Genomic DNA, 23408 nt, shown 5'->3' on the forward strand with positions numbered 1-23408 from the left:
GCTTACCAGGAGCTTCACTCTTAAAACAGACTGACTCTTCTACCAGCAGCTTAAGATTATAAATAGTTCTCAGCTAAGGGTGGAGCTTCTTGACTCACTTCTGTGCTTGGATTTCATCTGGCTTGGGCTTACAGAGATCTTGTGCTTTCTGTCAGAGTTACTGTGAGTTTGTTTGTGCAAATGCCCTGCTTTGTGCCAAAGACACTTTTCCATATATTCATCTATCCTCTGGCTCTTCTACTATTTCTGCCCTCAATTATCAACAAGATAAGTAACTAAATACAATATCACATTCATTCCATAGATGTCTGTCAGTACTTCTCTGAAAACATACAGTATCCAAAGACAAGAAAGGAGAAAGCAGAGCCAAGACACAACCAGTTTCGACCATTGGTTTTCCTAATCTTGAGTCTCCCCTCATTGATGAGATTGGAGGTATATACCTTCAGAATGTGTGTTGGTCTCTTACACAGGTTAGACTTTGAGAAAAGGGTATTGTTCTAAAGCATAAGGAATACTTTTAGAATATTGTAGTTACTTCCTTGGGGTAGAAAATAATCATGAATGAAGACTAGTGTAATTCTGTCCAAAAAGAAGGATGTCCTTAAAACTTCTACCTATTCTAAGATCCTAAATGTCTTTGAACAGTCTCTGTGTCCCACTTTGAGCAGATTCTTATATCCATTTCACTTGAGTCTCAGTACTGCACAGTATAGAAAATAGTGACTGACATATCTTAGTTCTTTGGACTTTAGTCTCAAAGTAGACAGTAATGGAAATTGAATTCAGAATTCTTAATTATTAAGTAAAAAAAAAAGTGGTGGTTCCTCATTATCTACAAACTTATATGGCCCTGGAAGAACAATTTCATCCTAGAGACATTTCTGACATACTCAATATATCTAAACTAAATCTAATAGCTTATCATAAGTTATGATCATCTCTAGTAGCAGAGAAAAATTATTTTCATATTTACCTTTGATATTTCAGAGCTTCAATGTGATATTACTGTTATCATGCACTCACTTATAAGTAGAGTAGCTAATAAATCACACTCCCCTAGGGAATAGTTTCTAGGTATAATAGGGAGATAAATGGTTTTATAGCTACAACTTGGGCCTTAATATGTCATCATTTCCTTAGGGGGTTGATGTTTTACTCAAGGTTTCCTTCACTTGAGGGATTGAACATTCTCCAGGGAGAATGAAAAAATAAATCACTTTAATTCAGCAACATGATGGATCCGGAAGTACAGAATCCTTCATTAACACAGAAACTGAGCCACAATTATGTACTCATCATCTGAGAGTAGTCTGAAAATTATTCGTGGGGTTCTTACATCCTGGTCTTCCATGAAACTGGCCACACTGCATCTGGTAAGGAAAAAGAAGCTACCTTCTTACCATTTACTATTACTGGCATAACAACACGAAATTAGGATGAACACCCTGGTAAAGTAATGAACACAAATACATACAATCTATGCCACATCTTGTTCATGAATCATCTATAAGATTAGTTTCTATCTGCCCCGTCCTTTTTTTTTTTTTTTTTTTTTTTTCAGAAAAACTCAGTATAACACCAAATGCTGTGTGTCTGTCATATTCAGAATGCCTGGCAGCCACCTGAAACAAACAAACAAACAAAAACCAAAGTATAACAAACAAACAAACAAAAAACAGTGAGTGCTCTATTCAAGCATATAAAACACGATTAATTTTTCAAATTCTTCCCTCAAGGTGAAGAGAATCAAAGACATCAATATTCATTTTATAAGTCCAATATTACTAAAATCAAACAACAGCAACATAAAATTACCATGAAAATCTTATATGTTTTTCTTTAACTCAGACAAGCATGTATAACTTAATTTGGGCATTATTGTCTTAACAATATTGTTTTCTAACTTATGAATGAGGATGTATTTCCTTATATCTACATCTTATTATCATCTTTCAACAAAGTTTGGTAGATTTTGTTATGCAAAATTTTGTGCTCTTTTTGTGATGCATGATATATATGCATATTTTCTTAATTTTCCTTTCATATTATTCATTATTAGTATATGAACTTGCAATTGATTCATATTCTGACTTTTATAGTTTTTTAATTATTCACAAATTAAAATCTCTATTTTTGGTAACAAATCAAATATATTGGTCCATCATATTGTTTTCTTAATTTTATTTTTACTAAAAATAGCTTCTTCTCTCATACAATGCATCTGACCACAGTTTCCCCTTCCTCCATTGCTTCAGCTTTCTGCACCTGCCTCTCCTTGAGATTCACTCCCTTTGTGTTTTCTCGTCAGAAAAGAGTAGACCTCCAAGAGATGACAGTCAAATGGGATAAACTAGGATACATCAAGACAAGGCAAAGTACCCCATACCAATGCTGGACAAGGCAACACAGTAGGAGAAAAATCCCAAGAGCAGGCAAAAGAGTCAGATACAGCCATGCTTCCACTATTAGGAGTTCTACACTAAGCATCAAACTGAAACATTTAAGCAGAGAACCTGCTACATATCCTTGCAGACTCCAGGATTGTTGCTTCAGTCTCTGTGAGCCCATATGAGTCCTGTGTACTTGATTTGGTGGCTCAAGTACTCATGATTTCATGCTATCCTCTATCCCCTCTGACCCCTACAAACTTTCTTCCACCTATTCTGTGGAGTCACCCATCTCTGAGGGGAAGCACCTAAAGGAAACATCTAATTTAGTGTCTCATTCTCTCTCTCTCTCTCTCTCTCTCTCTCTCTCTCTCTCTCTCTCTCTCTCTCTCTCTCTCTCTCTCTCTCTCTCCCTCCCTCCCTCTCTCTCTGAATAATCACTGGCTGTGGGTCTCTGCATGGTCTTGGATCTGCTACTAGGAAGCCTTTCTTAAAATAACTGGACAAGGCAGTAATGTATGAGTATAATAGAATATTATTAGGAGTCATTTAATTGAATTTTCTCAGTCATGCGGATAGATAGCAGGCTGAGGGTTTTGTGACAGACTTGATGTCTACAACAAGGACATAAGCTATGGAGATATATATATATATATATATATATATATATATATATGATATATATGTTATTGATAGTTGGATCAATAACATATATATTAAGACTGAGGCAGATACCTGTACACAAACATTGAACTGAAGCCTGGGACCTCTATGATTGAATTAAGGGAAGGATTGGAGAAGCTGAACGGGAGGGCAACCCTATAGGAAGATAACAGTCTCAACGAACTAGGACAACAGGGAGCGGCAGAGACTGACCCACCAACCATACAGCATACAATGGAGGCCCAGACACATAAATAGTAGAGGACTTACTTTTCTGGACTCAGTTGGAGATTCTTCTAATCCTGGAGAGACTTGAGACTCCAGGGAAGGGGGAGGCCTTGTGGAGGAGGGATACTCTCTTGGAGACAAGGGGGAAGAGAAGTGGGATGAGGAATTGTGGAGGGGGGGTGCAGGATGGGGCAACAATGGTTGTAATATAAATCAAGAAAATACTTTTTAAAGAAGCTAGTCTTCTATGCTGTCAAAAATTCTGGCTTTCTTTTGTTTAATTAATTATTATAGTTTTTTTTTTTTTGAGATAGGATCTCTCTATGTAGTTCTCACTCTCTTCGAACTTTCTATGTAGACCTGACTTGAACTCACAGAAATCCATCTGCCTGTGACTCCCAATTGCTGGGATTAAAGTTGTGCAGAACCAAGTCGAGAGAGAGAGAAAGAGAGAGAGAGAGAGAGAGAGAGAGAGAGAGAGAGAGAGAGAGAGAGAGAGAGAGAGAGAGAGAGATGATAGTTTTATGTATTTCTTTCTAATTTGAAATCCCTTGATCTCTTTTAGTTTTCTTATTGCTCTAGGTAAGACATCAAATACTAGTGGACAGCTTTGCTTTGTTCCTAGTTTTAGTGGAATTATTTTGAGTTTATCTCCATTTAATTTGATGTTGGCTGTAGGCTGACTGTAAATTGTTGATTTTATTATATTTAGGTATGTCTTTTATATTTCTACTTTCTCCGGGACTTTTTTATTAAAGGATACTGAATTTTGTCAAATGCCTCTTTTGCATCTAATGAGATGATCATGTTTGTTTGTTTTTTCAGTTTATATACATGGTGGATTACATTTACTGATTTTTTTTTTCATACTGAACTATACCTGCATCTCTGGAATAAAGCCTACTTGGTTGCAAGTATTTTATTGAGTATTTTGCATCTAATTTGATAAGGAAAATCGGTCTGTAATGATTTTTCCTTGTTGAGTCTTTAGATACTTTGTTTATCAGTATAACTGTGACCTTATAAAATGAATTAGGTAATGCTTTCTGTTTGTATTTTGTCAAATAATTTGAAGAGTATTGGCACTAACTCTTCTTTGAAAGTGTGGTAGAATTTTGTGTTAAAACCATCCAGCCTTGGGCTTTCTTTGGTTGAAAGATTTTTTATTGACTGTTTTTATTTCACTAATATTTATAGTTCAATTTAAATAATTTATCTGATTTTGATTTGGTGTTGGTAAGTGTTCCCTATTGAGAAAATTATCCACTTCTTTTAGATTTCCCAACTTAGTAAAATATGTTCTTAAAATTCTCTGGATTTCCTTAGTATTGTTTTTTATGTCACCATTCCTATTTCTTGTTTTATTAATTTGGATATTCTCTTTTATGTGTCTTAATTTGAATCAGGGTTTGTTTAACTTTTTGGTTTTCTCCAAGAAACAACTCTCTGATTTATTGATTTTTCTTGTATTGTTCTTTTATTTATTTCCACCCTTAATTTGAGTATTTCTTGTTGACTACTCCACTTGAGTATGCTTACTTCTTTTTGCTCTAGAGCTTCCAGGTGTGCTGTTAAGTTGCTAATATGAGGGCTCTCCAATTTGTTGTTGTTCTTGTTGCTGTTATGTAGGAATTTAGCGCTGTAGAATTTCCTTTTAGTGCTGCTTTCATCGTGTCTCATAAGTTTGCCTATGTTGTGATTCATTTTCAAAGAATTTTAGAATGTCTTTCACTTATTTGTTTATGTCTTTAGAATTTTTCTTTTAGAAGAGAATCATTCACTGCTCATGAGTTTATAAAAATTGTGTTGTTTCTGTAGTTGATATACAGCTTTTATCCATGGTGCTGTAATAGGATGATGATTGGTATTATTTTTTTGTCTATTAAGACTTGCTTAGTGTCTAGGTAAATTGTTAATTGTATGAAGAGTTCAGTGAAGTACTGAAAAAAAGATGTGTTCTTTTTTGATATGTATTTATTTATTTATTTATTTATTTATTTATTTATTACATTCCAGGTTTTATCCCTGACTCCCTGTCTACCCTCCAACTGTTCCTCACCCTATAGCTCCTCCCCACACCCCTGTTTCTACAAAGCTGTCCCTATCCCCGACTTCTCACCTAACCAGACCTCTAAACTCCTTGGGCAAAGATGTGTTCTTTTGTGTTTGCGTAGGTGGAGTATTTTGGAAATTTCTCTTAGGTTCATTTACTTTATAATGCCAGTTAGCTCCAACATCTCTTTGTTTAGTTTTTGTCTGGATGATGTGACAATTGGTTAGAACGGGGTATTGAAGTTTGTCCACTATGAATATTTGAGGGTCAATTTGTAATTTAAACTGTAGTAGTGTTTCTTTTGCAAAAATGGGTGGCCTTGTGTTTTTGGTCATATATGTTAAGACTGAAATGTCATCTTGGTAAATTTTTTCTTTGATAAATATGTAGTGTCTTTTCACATAATTTTTTATTAAGTTTGATTTGTGATATATTTTGTTAGATATTAAACTAGCTATACCAACTTGCCCTCTGTGTTTATTTACTTGAAATATCTTTTTTCATCCTTTACTCCAAGGTAATGTTTAATGTTGATGTTGAGATATGTTTATTGTCTCTTTCCTCCCAGTGCTCTACCCATCCCTATATACCCCACCCATCCACTCCTTTGTTTCTCTTAGACAAAAGGCCCACCTCAATGGATATTAACCAGTTGTTGCATGTCACATTGATGAAGGACTAGATACCTCCTTTTCTATTTTTATTAGATATTTTCTTCATTTACATTTCAAATGCTATCCTGAAAGTCCCCTATACCCTCCCTCGGCCCTGCTCCCCAACCCAGATACCCCTTTTTCTATTAAGGCTGGACAAGCCAAACCAGTAGGAGAGAAGTGTTCAGAGAAAGGCAACAGAGTCAGTGACAGGTCCTACCCCCACTATTAGGAGTCCCGAAAGAAGATCAAGTTACACAACTGTAACATATATGCAGAGGACTGAGCCTAGTTCCACAAAGGATCCCTAGTTGTTGGTTCAATCTCTATGAGGCTCTGATTAGTTGATTCTGTGCATTTTCTTGTGATGTCCATGAACCTTCTGGTTTCTTCAATGCTTCCCTGTGCCCTACCCTCAGCCTTGAGCAGGCTGTCTAGGACCTGGCTTTCCACAGTTGCTAGCTCACCTAGGGTGGAGTCTTCCAACCTAGGTAAAGTCTTTTGTCTACAAAAGCCACATCTGCAGCTTCCTGTAAGAAGTTTCCTGCTAAGCAGCTGAGCTTGTTTTCCTGACAGATCCTGACAAAGTGGGGGATGAGTTTCCCCACCTTCATAAGCTCAGACTCATAAGTAAACACTGGGTCTTGATCAGAGAACTGTGTCTTGGCTCAGTATTTCTCTTGCCGCCTTTCCCATCCAACCCCATCTTTCCTTTCTGGAACCCCAGTAACCTGTGGCTGCTGGCAGGTATGCTTCCCACTTTCTTTTATGAGATTTCCCAAGCTCCACCTAATCTTTGGGATGGGTTTCTGCGTCTGTTTCCATCAGTTGTTAGATGAATCCACCCTGATGATATTTAGGCTAGTCACTAATCTGTGAATATAGTAAACTATCATTATGAATAATTTTATTGACTTTTTTGCCATTTATATTTGGTTCTATCTTAGGTTTGTAAGCTGTCCAGGTTCTTGTTTCTGATCCTTCAGGTAATAGTAGAGGTTGGTTCCCTCTCATGGTCTCCAGTCATTGATTGGCTACTTCCACAATTTCTGTCCCACTTTTATCTTGGCATATCATGGTGGACAGGGCAAATTGTAGGTAGAAGGTTTTGTGGATAGCTTGGTGTCTCAGTAGTTCTACCAGAAGTCTTGTCTGGTTACAGGAAATGTGTAGTTCATGTTCTCTATCACCCATCACTTGGAGTCTTAGCTATGGTCATCTTTATAGGTTCCTGGAAGATTCTATTTTCCTCAGTTTCTATTCCATCCCAGAGATGATCCCCACCCCCATTCCAGTTGCATTCCCCAGTACTCTCTCCCTCCATACTCCCCACACCTGATATTAATTGTGTTCTTATGCTGTTATTTAAGCATATGGTCCAGGGTGATTACAGGTCTAAGTGCTGAATTATGGATGTGTTGTAGTTGAGTTTGTGTACTTTTGTTTTCTTTCATTTTTCTTTTTGGATTTTCAGAGAGTGTGTTAGCTAAGTGCCATCAACTTTAATGTCCTGCTTAAATGATAAATTCATAGGTAAACTGCTTCCTGTTGGAGGAAGAGAGAAGGGAGTCTTGGGAGAGATTATCTAAGGAATCAATGGGATGTAAAGGAGATGAAACCCTGTAACTGGTATTCTCTGGCAGTGCTAAGGATGGGTCTGAGATTGCTAATAAAATGGGTGCATTAATTATAGTTTTATTGCTCTTAGGAGACACCAAGACCAAGGCAACTCTCACAAAGGACAACATTTAATTGGGGCTGACTTACAGTTTCAGAAGTTCAGTCCATTATCATTGTGGTGAGAAGCTTGACATCCTTCAAGCAGACATTGTACAGGAAGAACCAAGAGTTCTATATCTTGATCCAAAGGCATCCAGAAGGAGAAATTATCTTCTGCAGGCACCAAGCATGAAGGTCTCTTCCCTGCTGGGCAGAGATTGAGCACAGGAACCTTCCAAACATTTCTACACATTTCTGCCAAGGAAGCTGCACCTATTCCAATAAGGCTATACCTCTTAATAGTGCAAATTCTATGGGCCAAGCATATTCAAACAACCACCATGATTAAGATCTGCAGGCAGCCTGTCAGGTCTTTTGACAGGTGTGGTTTATGGTAGAGCAATGTCTGCTGATATATATATATATATATATATATATATATATATATGTTTCTATTTGTTATAAAATTTTTGTTTGATTCATTAGAACTTTTGACACAGGTTTATTTCCTCTTTACAGTGAAATCAATATTCTTCATGCTAATTTAGTAACAGTTGTTGGTTTTTCTTGCCCAATGACTGTGCTGAGAACTTACAGTTCTATCTGTTGAGTAGAAATTACAAAAGATTTGTCAATGCCATGTTTATGCCAGAGCTAGTGTTGAATGAGCTCTTTCCTTGGTCCTTATTTTGTGTAATTTTCTTATGTTGTCTTAATATTTTGATTTTTCTTTTATTATGCCATTTTCAGAAATACTACTGTTCATTTACAGCACACTTTATTCATCACATTGAAAGATACATTTAATCAATTAATCATTTATTATTAAACCTTGTCACAATTTTTCAATAACCAGTCATAGAAATATAAACCCTATACTGAGTCTATATAGACAAGACCAAACACAAAATATTTATTCTTGTTCTGTATGTGTGTGTGTGTGTGTAGTCTGGCACATGTGTGCATGTACATCCATATTCATAAAAAAAGTCATAAAAAAAGCTTCCATTTTCTGCCCTTCAATGTCTGAAAGCCTTCTTCTTAACTGAAGTTTCAATGACTATAAGATATTTTTTTCCTTGGACTGGCTGTCCTCATGCTCCTTGAACAAAATAAATATAGCCTGTCTTCATTTCCGTATAAACAATCTTCATTACTCAAAACACTACTCATGTGCAGTCATTGTTGGTGTGAAGTACAATGTGAGATTAATAAAACAAGAAAAATATTTGCAATTCTCTGCAGAAGAAAGTTAAAATTTATATAGAAATATGATTTTTAGAATACCTTCAGTGATTTTTTGAAGAAAAGGGCTTATTTATTCACTATCTGTCTCCTTGGCTGCTAGTCTAATGACTCTTTTGGCTCTCTTTCTGTCCCAGATCTCTTTTCTTGAAGTACTAGACCCTCAAAACATTCAGATTATTCCATTTTTAATTTTGTAGAAGAATTCAACCCCCTGTTTAAAAAAAAAACAGAAAGAACATTCCAAAATAAAGTGACAACTTCTACAACCTGAGAAATGTCTCCTTCACAGACAAATGATAATAAGGTTTCAAAGATCAAACCTTCATATTTCCTAAACAATACAAATACAAACATACAAAAAGGTATGTGAATTAATGGCATGATTGAAACCTGCAGCAATTACAAAATTATAAAGTTTTTAATAAGCTATTGATAATGAATAATTCATATCCCTCACATTGACAGTTGAATAAATATGTTGGTTTACAGTAGAAGATGTAAAAACAGATCAGAAATCATATACTCAAATTACATATTCAAAAACTCACATTCAAAATGTGAAATACACACACACTAGAAACTGGTATCCTAGCTTTATTTCATTTAATCTTTTAAAGAACTATTCAAAATTATAAAGGGAATAAAGATAAGTTTGCAATGAATGGACAGAAATATGTAAATTATTACAGTCACATTATTTTTAAATAAGAAATAATAGAAAATTGTAGAAGTGACAAAGAAAGATGAAAACAAACTCTGGACATTATAAGGCCAAACCCAGAAGATTCTATTTATGTTACAAAAAAAACAGACTAGGCTATATAATTATAACAAGTGTTTCTGACCATTCAAAACTGGAAATAAGTAGAATTTTTTCTCTTCTTTTTTTTATTTTTTATTTTTTTGGTTTTTTTCAAGACAGGGTTTCTCTTTGTAGCCCTGGCTGCCCTGTAACTCACTTTGTAGACCAGCCTGGCCTCAAACTCAGAAATCTGCCTGCCTCTGCCTCCCACGTGCTGGGATTAAAGGCATGCACCACCACTGCCCCACTCTAAATAGAATATTTGCTGGAAAAAAATCTAGGTAAAATCTTGCACTTAAATATTGCTGATAAATAGTAAATACCTTTCTGCCCAAACTAAGATGCATAAAGTCAACACCATACAGTTAAATGTTCCTCTTGCTCAGGGTTTTCCTCAGAGCCACTTTAATATCTTTGTTCCTCAAGCTGTAGAGTAGAGGATTCATCATGGGAATAACATTAGTATAAAAGACAGAAGAGATTTTTCCTTCATCCATAGACTCAGATGAGGAGGGTTGGAAATACATGAATGCACCTGAACCAAAGAACAGAAAAGCAGCAATGATGTGTGAGCTACAGGTGCTGAAAGCTTTGGACCTGCCCTCAGAGGAACGGATGTGAAAGATGCTAGAGAGAATAAAACCATAGGAAATAAATATAGTTGAAATGGGAACAATGATATTGATGCTAGAAGCAACAAAAACTACAAGCTTGTTGATATATGTGGTTGTACAGGAAAGCTGGAGCAAAGGAGGAATATCACAGAAGTAGTGGTTGATTTTGTTGGCATCACAGAAGTTCAGTCTCATTATGCAAACAGTGTGAGCTACAGACTCAGAAAATGCAATAAAGTAGGAAACAAGCATTAAGTTCAAACATAATTTAGAGGACATGACAAGATTATACAACAGCGGTTTACAGATGGCCACATAGCGATCATAGGCCATTGAAGTCAACACATAACACTCAGAAATAACAAAAAAACAAAAGAAATAAAGTTGGGTCATACATTCCATGTAAGAAATTGTATTCTTCCTTGTTATAATGTTCATTAGCATTTGTGGAGTGAACACAGAAGAATAGCAGAAGTCTACAAAGGACAAGTTAAAGAGGAAAAAGTACATAGGGGTGTGAAGGTGAGAATTCAACACAGTTAATATTATCAAAGATAAATTCCCCAATGCAGTGACCAGGTACATTGCCAGAAACACAAAGAACAAGGGTATTTGTAGATAAGGCTTGTCAGTTAATCCCACCAGAATGAATTCAGTCACCAAAGAAATATTTACTGAGTCCATTCTTCTCTGAGAGAATCTGTGGACACAGAAAATAGAGCTATGTTAGAGGATAATTCACACTCCATGCTGGATCCTTCTCTCCTGTGAAGTGTATGTTGCCAGTGTTCTTCTAGCCATAACTAGGTATACAGAATCAGCTAGTGAACATTCAAAGGTGTTCAAATTTTAGAATTATTTATAAAACATGACAAAATAAAGAAGTCTGCACTAAAAAGATTTAGTCTTCTACTATCTCCTGTCTTCCTTCAGTACAGCCTTCCCAAAACAATGAAAATAGGAAGTAGATACCTTGAAAGTATATTGTTGTTTGCTAGTGCAGATTCATGTTTGCTGTAGTATGAATGAAAACCATATCCTTAATCTAAACCTAAAAGAAAAAGAGTGGATCATGGAAAGAATGTCTTCTGGCACCATATAACAGAATTATGAATCTGTAAGGTTTGAGATCTGACCATGCAAAAGAACTTCATCAGAGATACTGTAATTTGATTTGGAAGCAACACCTCTTAATATGCTTTGATCCTACTGTAGGCTCTCTTCTTAAGAACAATTCATTTTAGTCTCATTTTGTACAGAAAAGGAAATAAACTCCCTGAACTCCTTCAAACATTAAGAGATACTTTGGATTGATGAGTTGGGAGGGCACCAGAGCTGTTTGAGGAAACAAAATTATAATCACAATTCATTAAATGAAAAATGTACATTTTCAAAAAATAAAAAAACAAATATTCATTGAAAAAGAAAAGAGAAGAGAAAGAAAGGGGGGAGGGAGACAGAGAGAGAGAGAGAGAGAGAGAGAGAGAGAGAGAGAGAGGAGAGAGAGAAGGAAAGAGAGAGCTGTTAGTATACCTGTAAATCAGAAAAATCACAATTTTCATTCCAAACATCTGAGGTCTCTAATTTTCCCATTTATCCATATTTATCTGCATACATATTTCAGATTCAGGGATTTAGATCCATTGTTTCAAGGAAGATGTGCACAAGACTTAATTTTCCTTGACTAATTTCTGAATTGTAGAGCATTATTTGTGATTAAGGCTTTGAATCTTTCCTGGAAGAAGAGAAAAGGGTCCTTAAATTGTGGCATGTATGTGCTTATAAGCAGTGTTAAGAGATTATCTAGGGTTTTCTCAGATGAGAACATTTATATTGAAGAAGCAGCTGAGAAAATTCTATTGTATCCTGGATTTTGATCCTTATTTCCTGAGGGACCCACAATTATACTTATACTTTGCAATCACTCTAGAGAAGTCACATCCCTTGTGTAGAAAGTAGAACAACAATATGAACTAGACAGTACCTCCAGAGCTCATGTCTCTAGCTGCATATGTAGTAGAAGATGTCCTAGTCTGCCATCATTGGGAAGAGAGGACCCTAGGTCTTGCAAACTTTATATGCCCCAGTACAGGGGAATGCCAGGGTCAAGAAGTGGGAGTGGGTGGGTAGGGAAGCAGGGCAGGGGGAGGGTATAGAGAACTTTTGGGATAGCATTTGAAATGTAAATAAAGACACTATCTAATAAAAAAAAAAGGAAAAAAGAAAAAAGAAAGAAAGACTCTTGCCTCCCTAGTTATCCTAAGTTCCAATGGGAATTCCTAGTTTGTGATTCATCCTCCCTTGTTTCCTCATATTAGTGAATTGCCCAAGGTCTTGCTACTGACTTATAAAATACCATGTTTCAGAAAGTTACCTACAGTTTTCTGCTATCAAAAATACTTTAGATATTATGTAAAAATTGTTTCTGGTTATGGAAAGATGGACATCTTCAAAGAACTGAACCCCACATAGAAAGTTGAAGAAAACTGAAAAATCCTGGCAGTATTACAAATATTCTTTTTCATCTCAGTGGTCAGTCATGTACTCATGCAAAACATAACTTTATATGGACAAAGAAATTTTTTTAAATCATATATATATATATATATATATATATATATATATATATATATAACCAACACATAAGCAAATAGAAGCTCTGAATGTTAGAGAGAGCAAGAGCTTGTGTGAATTGGAAAGGTTGGAGACTAGAAAAGGCAAGTGGAAAGTTCTATAATTATATTTTAATTAAAAATTTAAAAAGATTAAAATAAATAAGTAAACACTCTAAACAGTTTTAAGAAAATAAAATAGAACACAATTAGATCATCTTTCCAGTTCCCCTTTTGTGGCCTCCCTTCCCCCAGCCTGGAACCTGCTTGCTCAAGGGTGGAGCTACTTGCTCATTCGTCCTGCCACGCCTACTGCTGGAACCTGCCTTTGCTGCCTGGAGGCACACACGTGTTCGTCCTGCTACTGGACCCTGAGTTACTTGGCGGGATATTGGGTTCCCTCCCCCTTCCTTTATAACTGAGTGTCTGAAAATAGTAAAATTGAGCCTTGATCAGAACATTTGTTGTCTTGGCTCCATTCATTCTTCCGCCCCGTCTAGATTCCTCTCTTTTCAGTTCGAACTGCCATTCTCAGTTGAACCGTTCGTGTTGTGGACTGCGGGCAGGCCACAACAGTTGGCGCCCGAACAGGGACCTGAAGAATGTCAGAGGGATGCTAAGAGAAACGACTGCTGTGTGGAGCTCCACAAGAAAGGAAAGGATCTTCGTATCGGAGGAGCATCGGAGCAACGGACAGGTACACATGCTAGCGCTAGCCTAAAATTTCAGTTTTGTAAAGTGTTGCTGAGGATGCGGTAGGATACGAATCAAGTTTGAATCAGTGCTGACCCAACACTGTTTCTGCTTGGGGTCAGTAGTTCGTTAATCGGAACTAGATACGGAGACAGGCAGTGTGCCGCAGCTTTTTAGAAAACTGCTTAGGTGGAAGAAGGAAGGGTTTAAAGTCATGGATCAGGCGGTTGTTTTTAGTTTTCAGGAGTTGCTTCAGGCCAGAGGAGTAAGGCTTAAAGTACAATTAGTAAGAAATTTTTTAGATAAGATAGATAGCTGTTGTCCATGGTTCAAAAAAGAAGAAACGATAGATTGTGGAACCTGGGAGAAAGTTGGTGAGGCCTTGAATATCACTCAGACAGATAATTTTACCCTAGGTCTCTGGGCGCTTGTAAATGATGCTATAAAAGATGCAACTTTTCCAGGGCTAAATTGCCCTCAGGCGGAGCTTGTGGTATCTCAGGAGGAGTGCCTATCAGAGAAGGCCTCCTCAGAAAAAGATCTTCTTAACTCAAAAATTGATAAATGTGGAAACTCTGATGATGGACTGAATTTTAACAAAAATCACTCAGATAGAGGAATTGCCCATTACCTTAATGAGAATTGGTCCTCTTGCAAATCTCCCGCTTCACCTATAGTCACCACTTCGGGAGGTGCTACTCATAGGGACACACAGCTAAGCGAGTTAGAGTTTGAGATTAAGCTTCAGAGGCTGACTCTCTTAAGATATTTCTAGTTTAGATAATGATTAATGTGGTTCCTATCCTAAATAGTAAAATTTAAGATAAGATATAAAGCAATGCCTCTTTATTAACGCGTTAAAGCTTGCTTTAATAGGTATTCATAGGTATTAATTGATATCCAAACTTCGTAATATGATAGTAATGCTTCTAATATTGATTTTAACAGTGATAAATTGTTTTAAACATAGGTTTTGCTTTCCCAAAGTTGTAGGTATTATCCTAACCTTGCACAAAAACTTAAAAATTATGGTTAAAACTGCCATTGTTCCATTGACTGCAGCTTGCAGTTTGATTGCAAATTTAAGATTAATGCTCAGATTAAAAAGTATTTTACCTTTGAGTCAATACAGGGCTCTGGGCAGCCCCAGAGCGGCTTGTGGCCCTTTCTTTTGTTTTGCAAACAATGCCTAAAAAAGTTTTTTCCTGTGTTCAAGAAAATTTCTTTTTAACAGTGTTACAGATCTATTCAGATGTTTAAAATAATGCTTAAATTCAAAGATTTTTGCTTCTAGTAAACGGGTAATCACTAAAAAATTTTTCCTCTACGTATGGCTAATATAGCTTTACATTATGTAAGAAAAATGTTTATTGTTTCTGCTTCTTTACAAGAAGCCAAAAGTTTTAATCTTTCAGTATATATTGTTTCCTAAGTGGAAAGTATTTTATTAACTAATGCTTCTCAAGGGAAGTTTACCTTAAATCCTTGCTTGTCATTTTTCCAGTTTAGACTAGCTTCTAGCCTTTTAACTTTATGGCAATAGTACATCAGAGACTGTATATTCAGACTTAGTAAAATTAGTCATTTAATAGAGTCATAATGATTTTTCACTCTTCTTCAGTGTGACCAGCCATTCTAACTCAATCTTAGACTGGTCTAATATTCAATTCAATTATTAGAGATTCCTATATTCTAAATTACCTAGCAAAGTTAATTCAGAGCATTTCCCCCAAAGTCACCAAAGGTTCATCTTGCCTTCACCTTATTTGTCCTAAACTTTTTGCAAACTGACATTAAAGGTCAGTCTGCAGCGGAACGCCACTGGCACCCAGTTACTTCTAATTCTTATGCATTAGTAAAATGGAAGGACGCCCTGACTAATAAATGGGTCCAGATCCAGTTCTAATCTGGGGAAGAGGCTCAGTTTGTGTTTTTTCATGAGATGAAGATGAAGCACGGTGGCTACCAGAGAGATTAATTCGTCAGGTAAACACAGATTCTGTCTCTTCTCGTAAGTATCATTCTAAAGACTAAAATTCCTCTTGTGCTTAGAGTTCAGCTGGGAGTGGAAGCTCTCAGAAAAACTGTTTTCCTCTGAGCCAAATCCCCTACAGGAGGCCGGAGATTAGCTTTAGTTTTACAATTTGCATCTAAATAAAGTACCTTGACTTCTCCAAACAGAAAATTTACATTGCTACACTCTCATTGTTTAGAATTCTTCCTTTTCTCAAGCAGGTCAATCTACATTCTCCGGTTCTCCGCCCCTAAGAGCAAACAGGTGGTACTGCTAATCTCCCTTCCAAGGACATCCCAGCATGTGGTTTTCAGTCTGAGATAAGATTTAGATTTACCAGGAGAGCTAGGGAAGTAGAAATTTCATATATATTTACAGAGATTAGTTCTTATTTTGATAGAGATGGGCTTAGTCCCTTAGCTGGCCTCTGGCTTTTCACCCTTGCTGTTACTGCAAGGTGTCCTTAGTTCCTCAGGCTATTGGGAATAACAGAGATGAAGAGGAAAGACTTTCAGCTCCTATTTTAACCAAAATTAGTGATGTTAATACTGACATAATTTTTGTCTAGGCCTTGCTAAATCTGAGGTTGACAAGTCTCATATAGAGACCGCGCATAACTCAGAACTGCGATACTGATTCATAATCATATGAATACAGTATGGGTACCGCTTGGCGCAGGAGATTACTGCAAAAGAAAGGTCCAGTTTGACCGTTTCTAAGTTCCCTGTGCGACACACCTGATTTAAAAGAGGTTGGTATCTGACTCCAGCTAAAAACCAAAAATACTTAAGGCTCTGCCTCCCCTCCCCAAAAGATACCAAGAGCCACAGATGTGAGTTGTTATAATGCTCACGGGAGGAATCAGGTCAATGTCCACCCAAGTCAAGGTTAAAGGCCCACTCATCTATGGATGAAAAGAATCATTTGATCACCTCTGTTAAGCATTGCCTATTTAAACTTAATTAATAGGGGGGAGAGAGGTTGGAGACCTTACTGTCGTAAGGGCAAGCCCTTCACTGCCTCCCACCCAAATAAAAAAGCCAACTGGCCTTGTACTAGGAGCCAGCCGGTCTTACCCCTTCTCACTGTTTCCCCTGCCTGTCACCCAAAATTGCGGAGAATTATCAGCTCAGTGTTATTCTAAATTTGTTTAGTTAAACTTAGCCAGGGTTCCAACGCCCTACTTAAAATGCAAACAGGTAGCTACCTATTCAGCACTAATTAGCATTATAAAGTCAGAGCCTATTCTGTTGTTAGTGGTTTACTAGGATAATAAAGACAGTCTTAGCCAAATACACTTTACCATTAGAAAAGTTAGGGAATCCCACGGAAACAGGTTTTTTTTCTTTGGCCCTAGGAACTCAGGCAGAACTATTGAACATAGATAATTTTTCTGCCTCAGGCCACCCCCTTTTTTGTTTGTTTGTTTGTTTTGTTAACTAATGAGAGGAAATGTGGCCTCCCTTCCCCCAGCCTGGAACCTGCTTGCTCAAGGGTGGAGCTACTTGCTCATTCGTCCTGCCACGCCTACTGCTGGAACCTGCCTTTGCTGCCTGGAGGCACACACGTGTTCGTCCTGCTACTGGACCCTGAGTTACTTGGCGGGATATTGGGTTCCCTCCCCCTTCCTTTATAACTGAGTGTCTGAAAATAGTAAAATTGAGCCTTGATCAGAACGTTTGTTGTCTTGGCTCCATTCATTCTTCCGCCCCGTCTAGATTCCTCTCTTTTCAGTTCGAACTACCATTCTCAGTTGAATCGTTCGTGTTGTGGACTGCGGGCAGGCCGCAACACCCTTTCTTACCCTAAGCGCTCCTATACCCACCAAGTAACTAATAGACTCCCTTTCTATTATTTTTACTGCTGCACACACACATACACACAGAGACACACACAGACACACATACACACACATACACACTCAAATGTATGTACACAAATATGTAAATTAATCAAGTTAAGGTAATAACCATGGTGTTTTTCAGTTGTTAAGTTCTATATCCATAATGCATTAGATATATGATATATACATATGATATATACATATCATATATGATAATAATGTAGGTGACAAAGAGGGTCTATAAATACTGTAGTACAGAGATAAAATGAGATGCTACAAGGTATGGTGTCAATATGTTTAATGAGTCAGAGGCTTTATACAGTAGTCTTCCTGTGTCTCATGTTACTATTTATGATAAATATATGCAATGCCAAATTTGAAGAGAGATAATCTTGACCTGAATTTATGTATTTAGTAGTATACATAAAATATTCATATACAAAATCTTCAAACATTTTTATTAAGTGTAAATATTAATATTATTCAAAATAAGCCTTTCGCCGGGCGTGGTGGCGCACGCCTTTAATCCCAGCACTCAGGAGGCAGAGGCAGGCGGATTTCTGAGTTCGAGGCCAGCCTGGTATACAAAGTGAGTGCCAGGACAGCCAGGGCTATACAGAGAAACCCTGTCTTGAAAAACCAAAAAAAAAAAAAAAAAAAAAAAAAAAAAAAAAAAAAAAGCCTTTCAATATTTATTTATTTATTTATTTTTATTTAATCTTTTTTTACACTCCAGATTTTATTCCCCTCCCTGTCCACTCTCTGACTGTTCCACATCCGGTATCTCTTCCCAACTTCCATTCTCCATGAGCATGTACCCACTTCCCCCACTTCCATCCCACCAGACCTCCTCACACCCTGGAGTCTCCAGTAACTTGAGGGTTAGGTGCATCTTCTCTGACTGAGCACATATCCTGCAATCTTCTGCTGTATATGTGTTAGGGGCTTTATATCAGCTGGTATATGCTGCCTAGTTGGTGATCCAGTGTTTGAGAGATCTTGGGGATCCAGGTTAATTGAAACTGTTAGTACTCCTACAGGGTCAACCTACTCATCAGCTTCTTCGAGCTTTTCCCTAACTCGACCACAGGGGGCAGCAACTTCTGTCCATTAGTTGGGTGTAAATACCTGCATCCGACTCTTTCAGCTGCTTCTTGGGTCTTTCAGAGGGCAGTCATGATAATCTTTTTGTAAGCACTTCAAAGCCTCAGTAATAGTGTCAGGCCTTAGGACCTCCCCTGGAGCTGAATCCCACTTAGGGCTGTCTCTCTACCTCATTTCCTCGGGTTCTTCTCCTTTTTTTTGTCCCTGTAGTTCATCCAGACAGGAACAATTATGAGTCAAAGTTTTTGACTGTGGAATGGCAACCCCATTCCCTCATTTGATGCCCTGTCTTTCTACTGGAGTTGCTCTACAACTTCCCTCTCCCCACTGTAGGGCATATCATCTAAGGTCTCTCCCTTTAAATTCTGGGAGTGTCTCACCTCCAAGGTCTCTGGTACATTCTAGAGGGTGCCCCTACCTCCTACCCCGCTGAGGTTGCCTTTTTCCATTCTTTATGGTGGCCCTCAGGACTTTGATCCTGTTCCCTCCACTCAATACTTTATTATGTTCCCTCTTCCCCTTCCTCTTCCCTTTTCCATCCAGTTCCTTCCCTCCTCCTGTGATTGCTTTCGTCTCCCTCCCACATGGAATTGAAACATACTCACTTGGACTTTTCGACTTAAAGTACATTTTTATTAGGAATATTGCAGACAAAATATATACCTTGGAAACATATACAAACAGGATATATTTCAAATTTATGGAACTCAAATCATGCAAGAAAAGCACATTAATCATAACACAGAAGCTTTTCTTCTAAAGTGAAAGACTTTTTTTTTTGTCTTTGCAAATTCAGTAAAATTATGACACTTAAAATTGGCATTTCTACTGGAGGGTATTATGCATTACAATGATGAAATAGATTGGCAGGTCACTTGTCTGTTTTGAATCCTTCTTCACGGAACTCTTTCTCATTTTCTCCTTTAATTTTGGATAAAAACTGCTCCCTGGCTATTTCCTGAACTCTTTGGCTTTAGTTCATCCATCTGTGACCAAATTAAGAGAGAGGATAAGGATACAACATATGTGAAACTCCACTCGTTTTAAACAGTACCCAAATATGCCCCCGTCAGCATACACAAATGAAGCATTTTAAATAGAAACTAAAGAGTCTGCAAATTGTATTATTACTTTAAAAGTACTATCTTCAAAAGGATTCCCTTTCATCTAACCATTAATACACTTCAGGGAATGCTGATGTCTTTAAAGGATACACCAAGTTCCAAAGAGTTGAACTCTTGCACTTACTTGAAATCCTGTATGATACTCTCCTAGAGTTGCAAATGTTATAGATCTTCCATGCAAACAATTGACAACTTCAACGTAAATTGATTTCTTTCAATTGAAAAGTGTGAGCTATTTTAGAAAGGTGTAAACCACCGTAGTTATTAAATAACTCTTATTTGCTTTAGTACATAAAAATAAAAGATTAATTAACCAAATTGAAATAGCACCATTTTCATCTTTAAGGGTCCTCACATAAAATTATAGAAGCCTATGGATTATTTGAGTACAATGGCAGCCAGTATATTATTTAGTATAGATAGATACACAGAAAAATGGGTCAATAGATACACAAACAGACAGTTAAATAGATATGAAATTCAGTTATATTAGAATCTTAATATGTGGTAACTATCAAAGTCAATGTTGACTTGTCCCCATGAATATCAATGTACATAGTCTTTCCAGTAAAGTAAAGGCAATATCTCCATCTTTTGGTACCTGCCAATACTGGTGAATTTTGCAACTATACTTTATAAAACAGGTCAGATTTGGTGGACCTCTCGGGATGCTTAGTCAACAACTTCCACCATTCTCAGTGGGTATGTACCTTACTACTAAAAAGTGCAAAAACCTATAAGATCTTTGGTTTGCCTTGATGTTTTACTTAACATAGACAGAATGTGACATTGGAACATTGTTTCTTTAAGTTTTTTGTTTGTTTACAGTGAATATACTCCTGTCCTCTGTATAAATTACAAAGGCACATTCACTCTAAGAGTTTCAAAAGAAACTGCTTTTACTAGCACATTGTTCAGATGGACAAATATGTGTGAATAGAATCTAAAGTAAAGCTAGATGAATTCAAAACACAATTTTAACATTTCTGAAGTTATTATTCTGAGTAACATGTGTATTATTTAAGAAAAATGTTAATGAAATCCTCGGCTGTTTTTCCTATTTTTATTTACAAAATGAATATACTATTTGTCAAATGATGGGAAATGGTTCTTCAAATGATATAAATCTAGACTAGTGTTGCCTCTTTTCTATTATTCATGCAATTTCTTTTTGGTATTAGTAATATGTTATTTTTTTGAAAATGAAATTTAAACATCTGTCCTCTTCTGTACATCCTCCACTGAAAAGCATCATATTTTCTTCAATTGCTAATGTGACACATATACAAGTCTCCAAGACTATCACATATATATCATTTTTTTTCACCTGCATGCAATCTATTTTATTTTTTTGTCAGAATTTTCCTACTTAGAAATAATTAAATTAGTATAAATTACATTCTTATCATAACATAAAGACAAGTGTGTAATGAGTGGGTACAAATACGTAAGTTGTTTCAGACAAATTATTTTATATATTAAACAGAATAGAAAATTATGAAAGTGACAAAGAATGGAGAAGACAAAAACTTCAAGCATTTAAAACCCAAACATAGTAAAATCAAAGTTTATTTTTATGAAAGAAATAAAACAGGCTTCATATAATTACAGCAATGGGTTCTGCTTGTTCAAAACTGAAAAAAATTAGAAAACTTTTTGGTTTAAAAAAGAGGTAAATTAAATTCTTTCACTGAAATATTGCCCATAAATAGAAACGATCTTTGTGCTCAAACAAAGAGGCACACAGACAACACTGTACAGTCAAAAGTTCCTTTTCCTCAGCGTTTTTCTCAGGGCAACTTTAATGTCTTTGTTCCTCAAGCTATACAGTAGAGGATTTATCATGGGAATCACATTGGTATAAAAGACAGAAGAGATTTTTCCTTCATCCATAGACCCAGCTGAGGAGGGTTTGAAGTACCTGATTGCACCTGAGCCGAAGAACAGAAAAGCAGCAATGATGTGTGAGCTACAAGTGCTGAAAGCTTTGGACCTGCCTTCAGAAGAACTGATGCGAAAGATACTGGAGAGAATAAAACCATAGGAGACAAATATAGTTGAAGTAGGAATAATGATATTGATGCTCCCAACAACAAAAATTACAACCTCATTGACACGCGTGGTCGTACAAGAGAGCTGAAGCAAAGGGGGAATATCACAGAAATAGTAGTTGATGGTGTTGGCATCACAGAAGGTCAATCTAAGCATGCAAGCAGTGTGAGCTACAGACTCAGAAAATGCAATAAAGTAGGAAACAAGCATTAGGTTCAAACATAATTTAGAGGACATGACAAGATTATACAACAGTGGTTTACAGATGGCCACATAGCGATCATAGGCCATTGAAGTCAACACATAACACTCAGAAATAACAAAAAAACAAGAGAAATAGAGTTGGGCCATACATTCCATGTAAGAAGTTGTATTCTTCCTTATGAAATTCATTAGCATTTGTGGAGTGAACACAGAAGAATAGCAAAGGTCTACAAAAGACAAGTTAAAGAGGAAAAAGTACATAGGGGTGTGAAGGTGAGAATTCAAAACAGTTAGTATTATCAAAGATAAATTTCCCAATGCAGTGACCATGTACATTGCCAGAAACACAAAGAACAGGGGTATTTGTAGATAAGGCTTGTCAGTTAATCCCACCAGAATGAATTCAGTCACCAAGGAGACATTTACTGAGTCCATTCTTCTCTGAGAGAATCTGTGGACACAGAAAATAGAGCTATGTTAGAGGACAATCCACACTCCATGCTGGATCCTTCTCCCCTGTGAAGTGTATGTTGGTAGTGTTTATTCTAGTCATGGCTATGTTTACAGAATGAGCTGGTGAATGTTCAAAAAATTATCTTAAGTCTGATATCAAATTGTTCAAATTTTTAGTATTATTTATAAAATATGACAAAATAAAGGAGAAGACCTCACTAAAAAGATTCAGTCTTCCCCCACCTTCACCTCCTGTCTTCTTTCACTAGAGCCTTCCCACAACAATGAAAATAGGAAGCAGCTACCTGGAACGTATTTTATTGTTTGCTACTGAACACTCATCTTTGCTGTAGTATGAATGAAAACCATATCCCTATTCTAAAACTAAAGAAAAAGGAGTGAATCATAGAAAGAATGTCTCCTGCCACCATATAACATAATTATTAATCTTGAAGTCTTGAATTCTGACTACATAGGATAACCTTATCAGGGACATTGCAATTCCAGTTTCACCCACCACCTCTTCAAATGCTTTGGTCCCACTGTAGTCTCTCTTCTGAAGAATATTTTACTTTAGCCTCATTTTGCACAGAAAAGGAAATAAGCTTGCTGATTTCCTTCATACATTAAGAAATACTTTGGATTGACGAGTTGGTAGATTGGGAGGACCTCAGGGGAGTTGGGGAAAAGAAAATTATAATCACAATATGTTAAATGAAAAAAAAACACATTTTCAACAAAATAAAAATAAAAGAAATATGCATTTAAAAAGAGAAAAAGCAAGATGTCTGGAGAGTGAGAGAGACAGAGAGAGAGAGAGAGAGAGAGAGAGAGAGAGAGAGAGAGAGAGAGAGAGAGAGAATGTTATACCTGTAATTCAGAAAGTCACAATTTGCAGTCCAAACATTTGAGGTCTCTCACCTTTATATTTATCTATAT

The 23408-nt window shown here is 36.6% G+C and overlaps 2 protein-coding genes across 2 annotated transcripts; both read right to left on the minus strand.

Moving 5' to 3' along the window:
• Nucleotides 1–10121: 10121 nt before the first annotated feature.
• Nucleotides 10122–11078, minus strand: LOC110301848 (olfactory receptor 8B3-like). The gene has a single exon (XM_021172525.1). It carries the CDS (start codon nucleotides 11052–11054, stop codon nucleotides 10122–10124), a length of 933 nt encoding a protein of 310 aa, XP_021028184.1. The 5' UTR covers nucleotides 11055–11078.
• Nucleotides 11079–21521: 10443 nt separating this feature from the next.
• On the minus strand, nucleotides 21522–22475 carry LOC110301834 (olfactory receptor 8B3-like). The gene has a single exon (XM_021172506.3). It carries the CDS (start codon nucleotides 22449–22451, stop codon nucleotides 21522–21524), a length of 930 nt encoding a protein of 309 aa, XP_021028165.1. The 5' UTR covers nucleotides 22452–22475.
• Nucleotides 22476–23408: the final 933 nt, after the last annotated feature.

This window comes from Mus caroli, unplaced genomic scaffold (genome assembly GCF_978045245.1).
Source record: "Mus caroli unplaced genomic scaffold, Mus_caroli_1 scaffold_11, whole genome shotgun sequence".
Taxonomy (NCBI): Eukaryota; Metazoa; Chordata; class Mammalia; order Rodentia; family Muridae; genus Mus; species Mus caroli.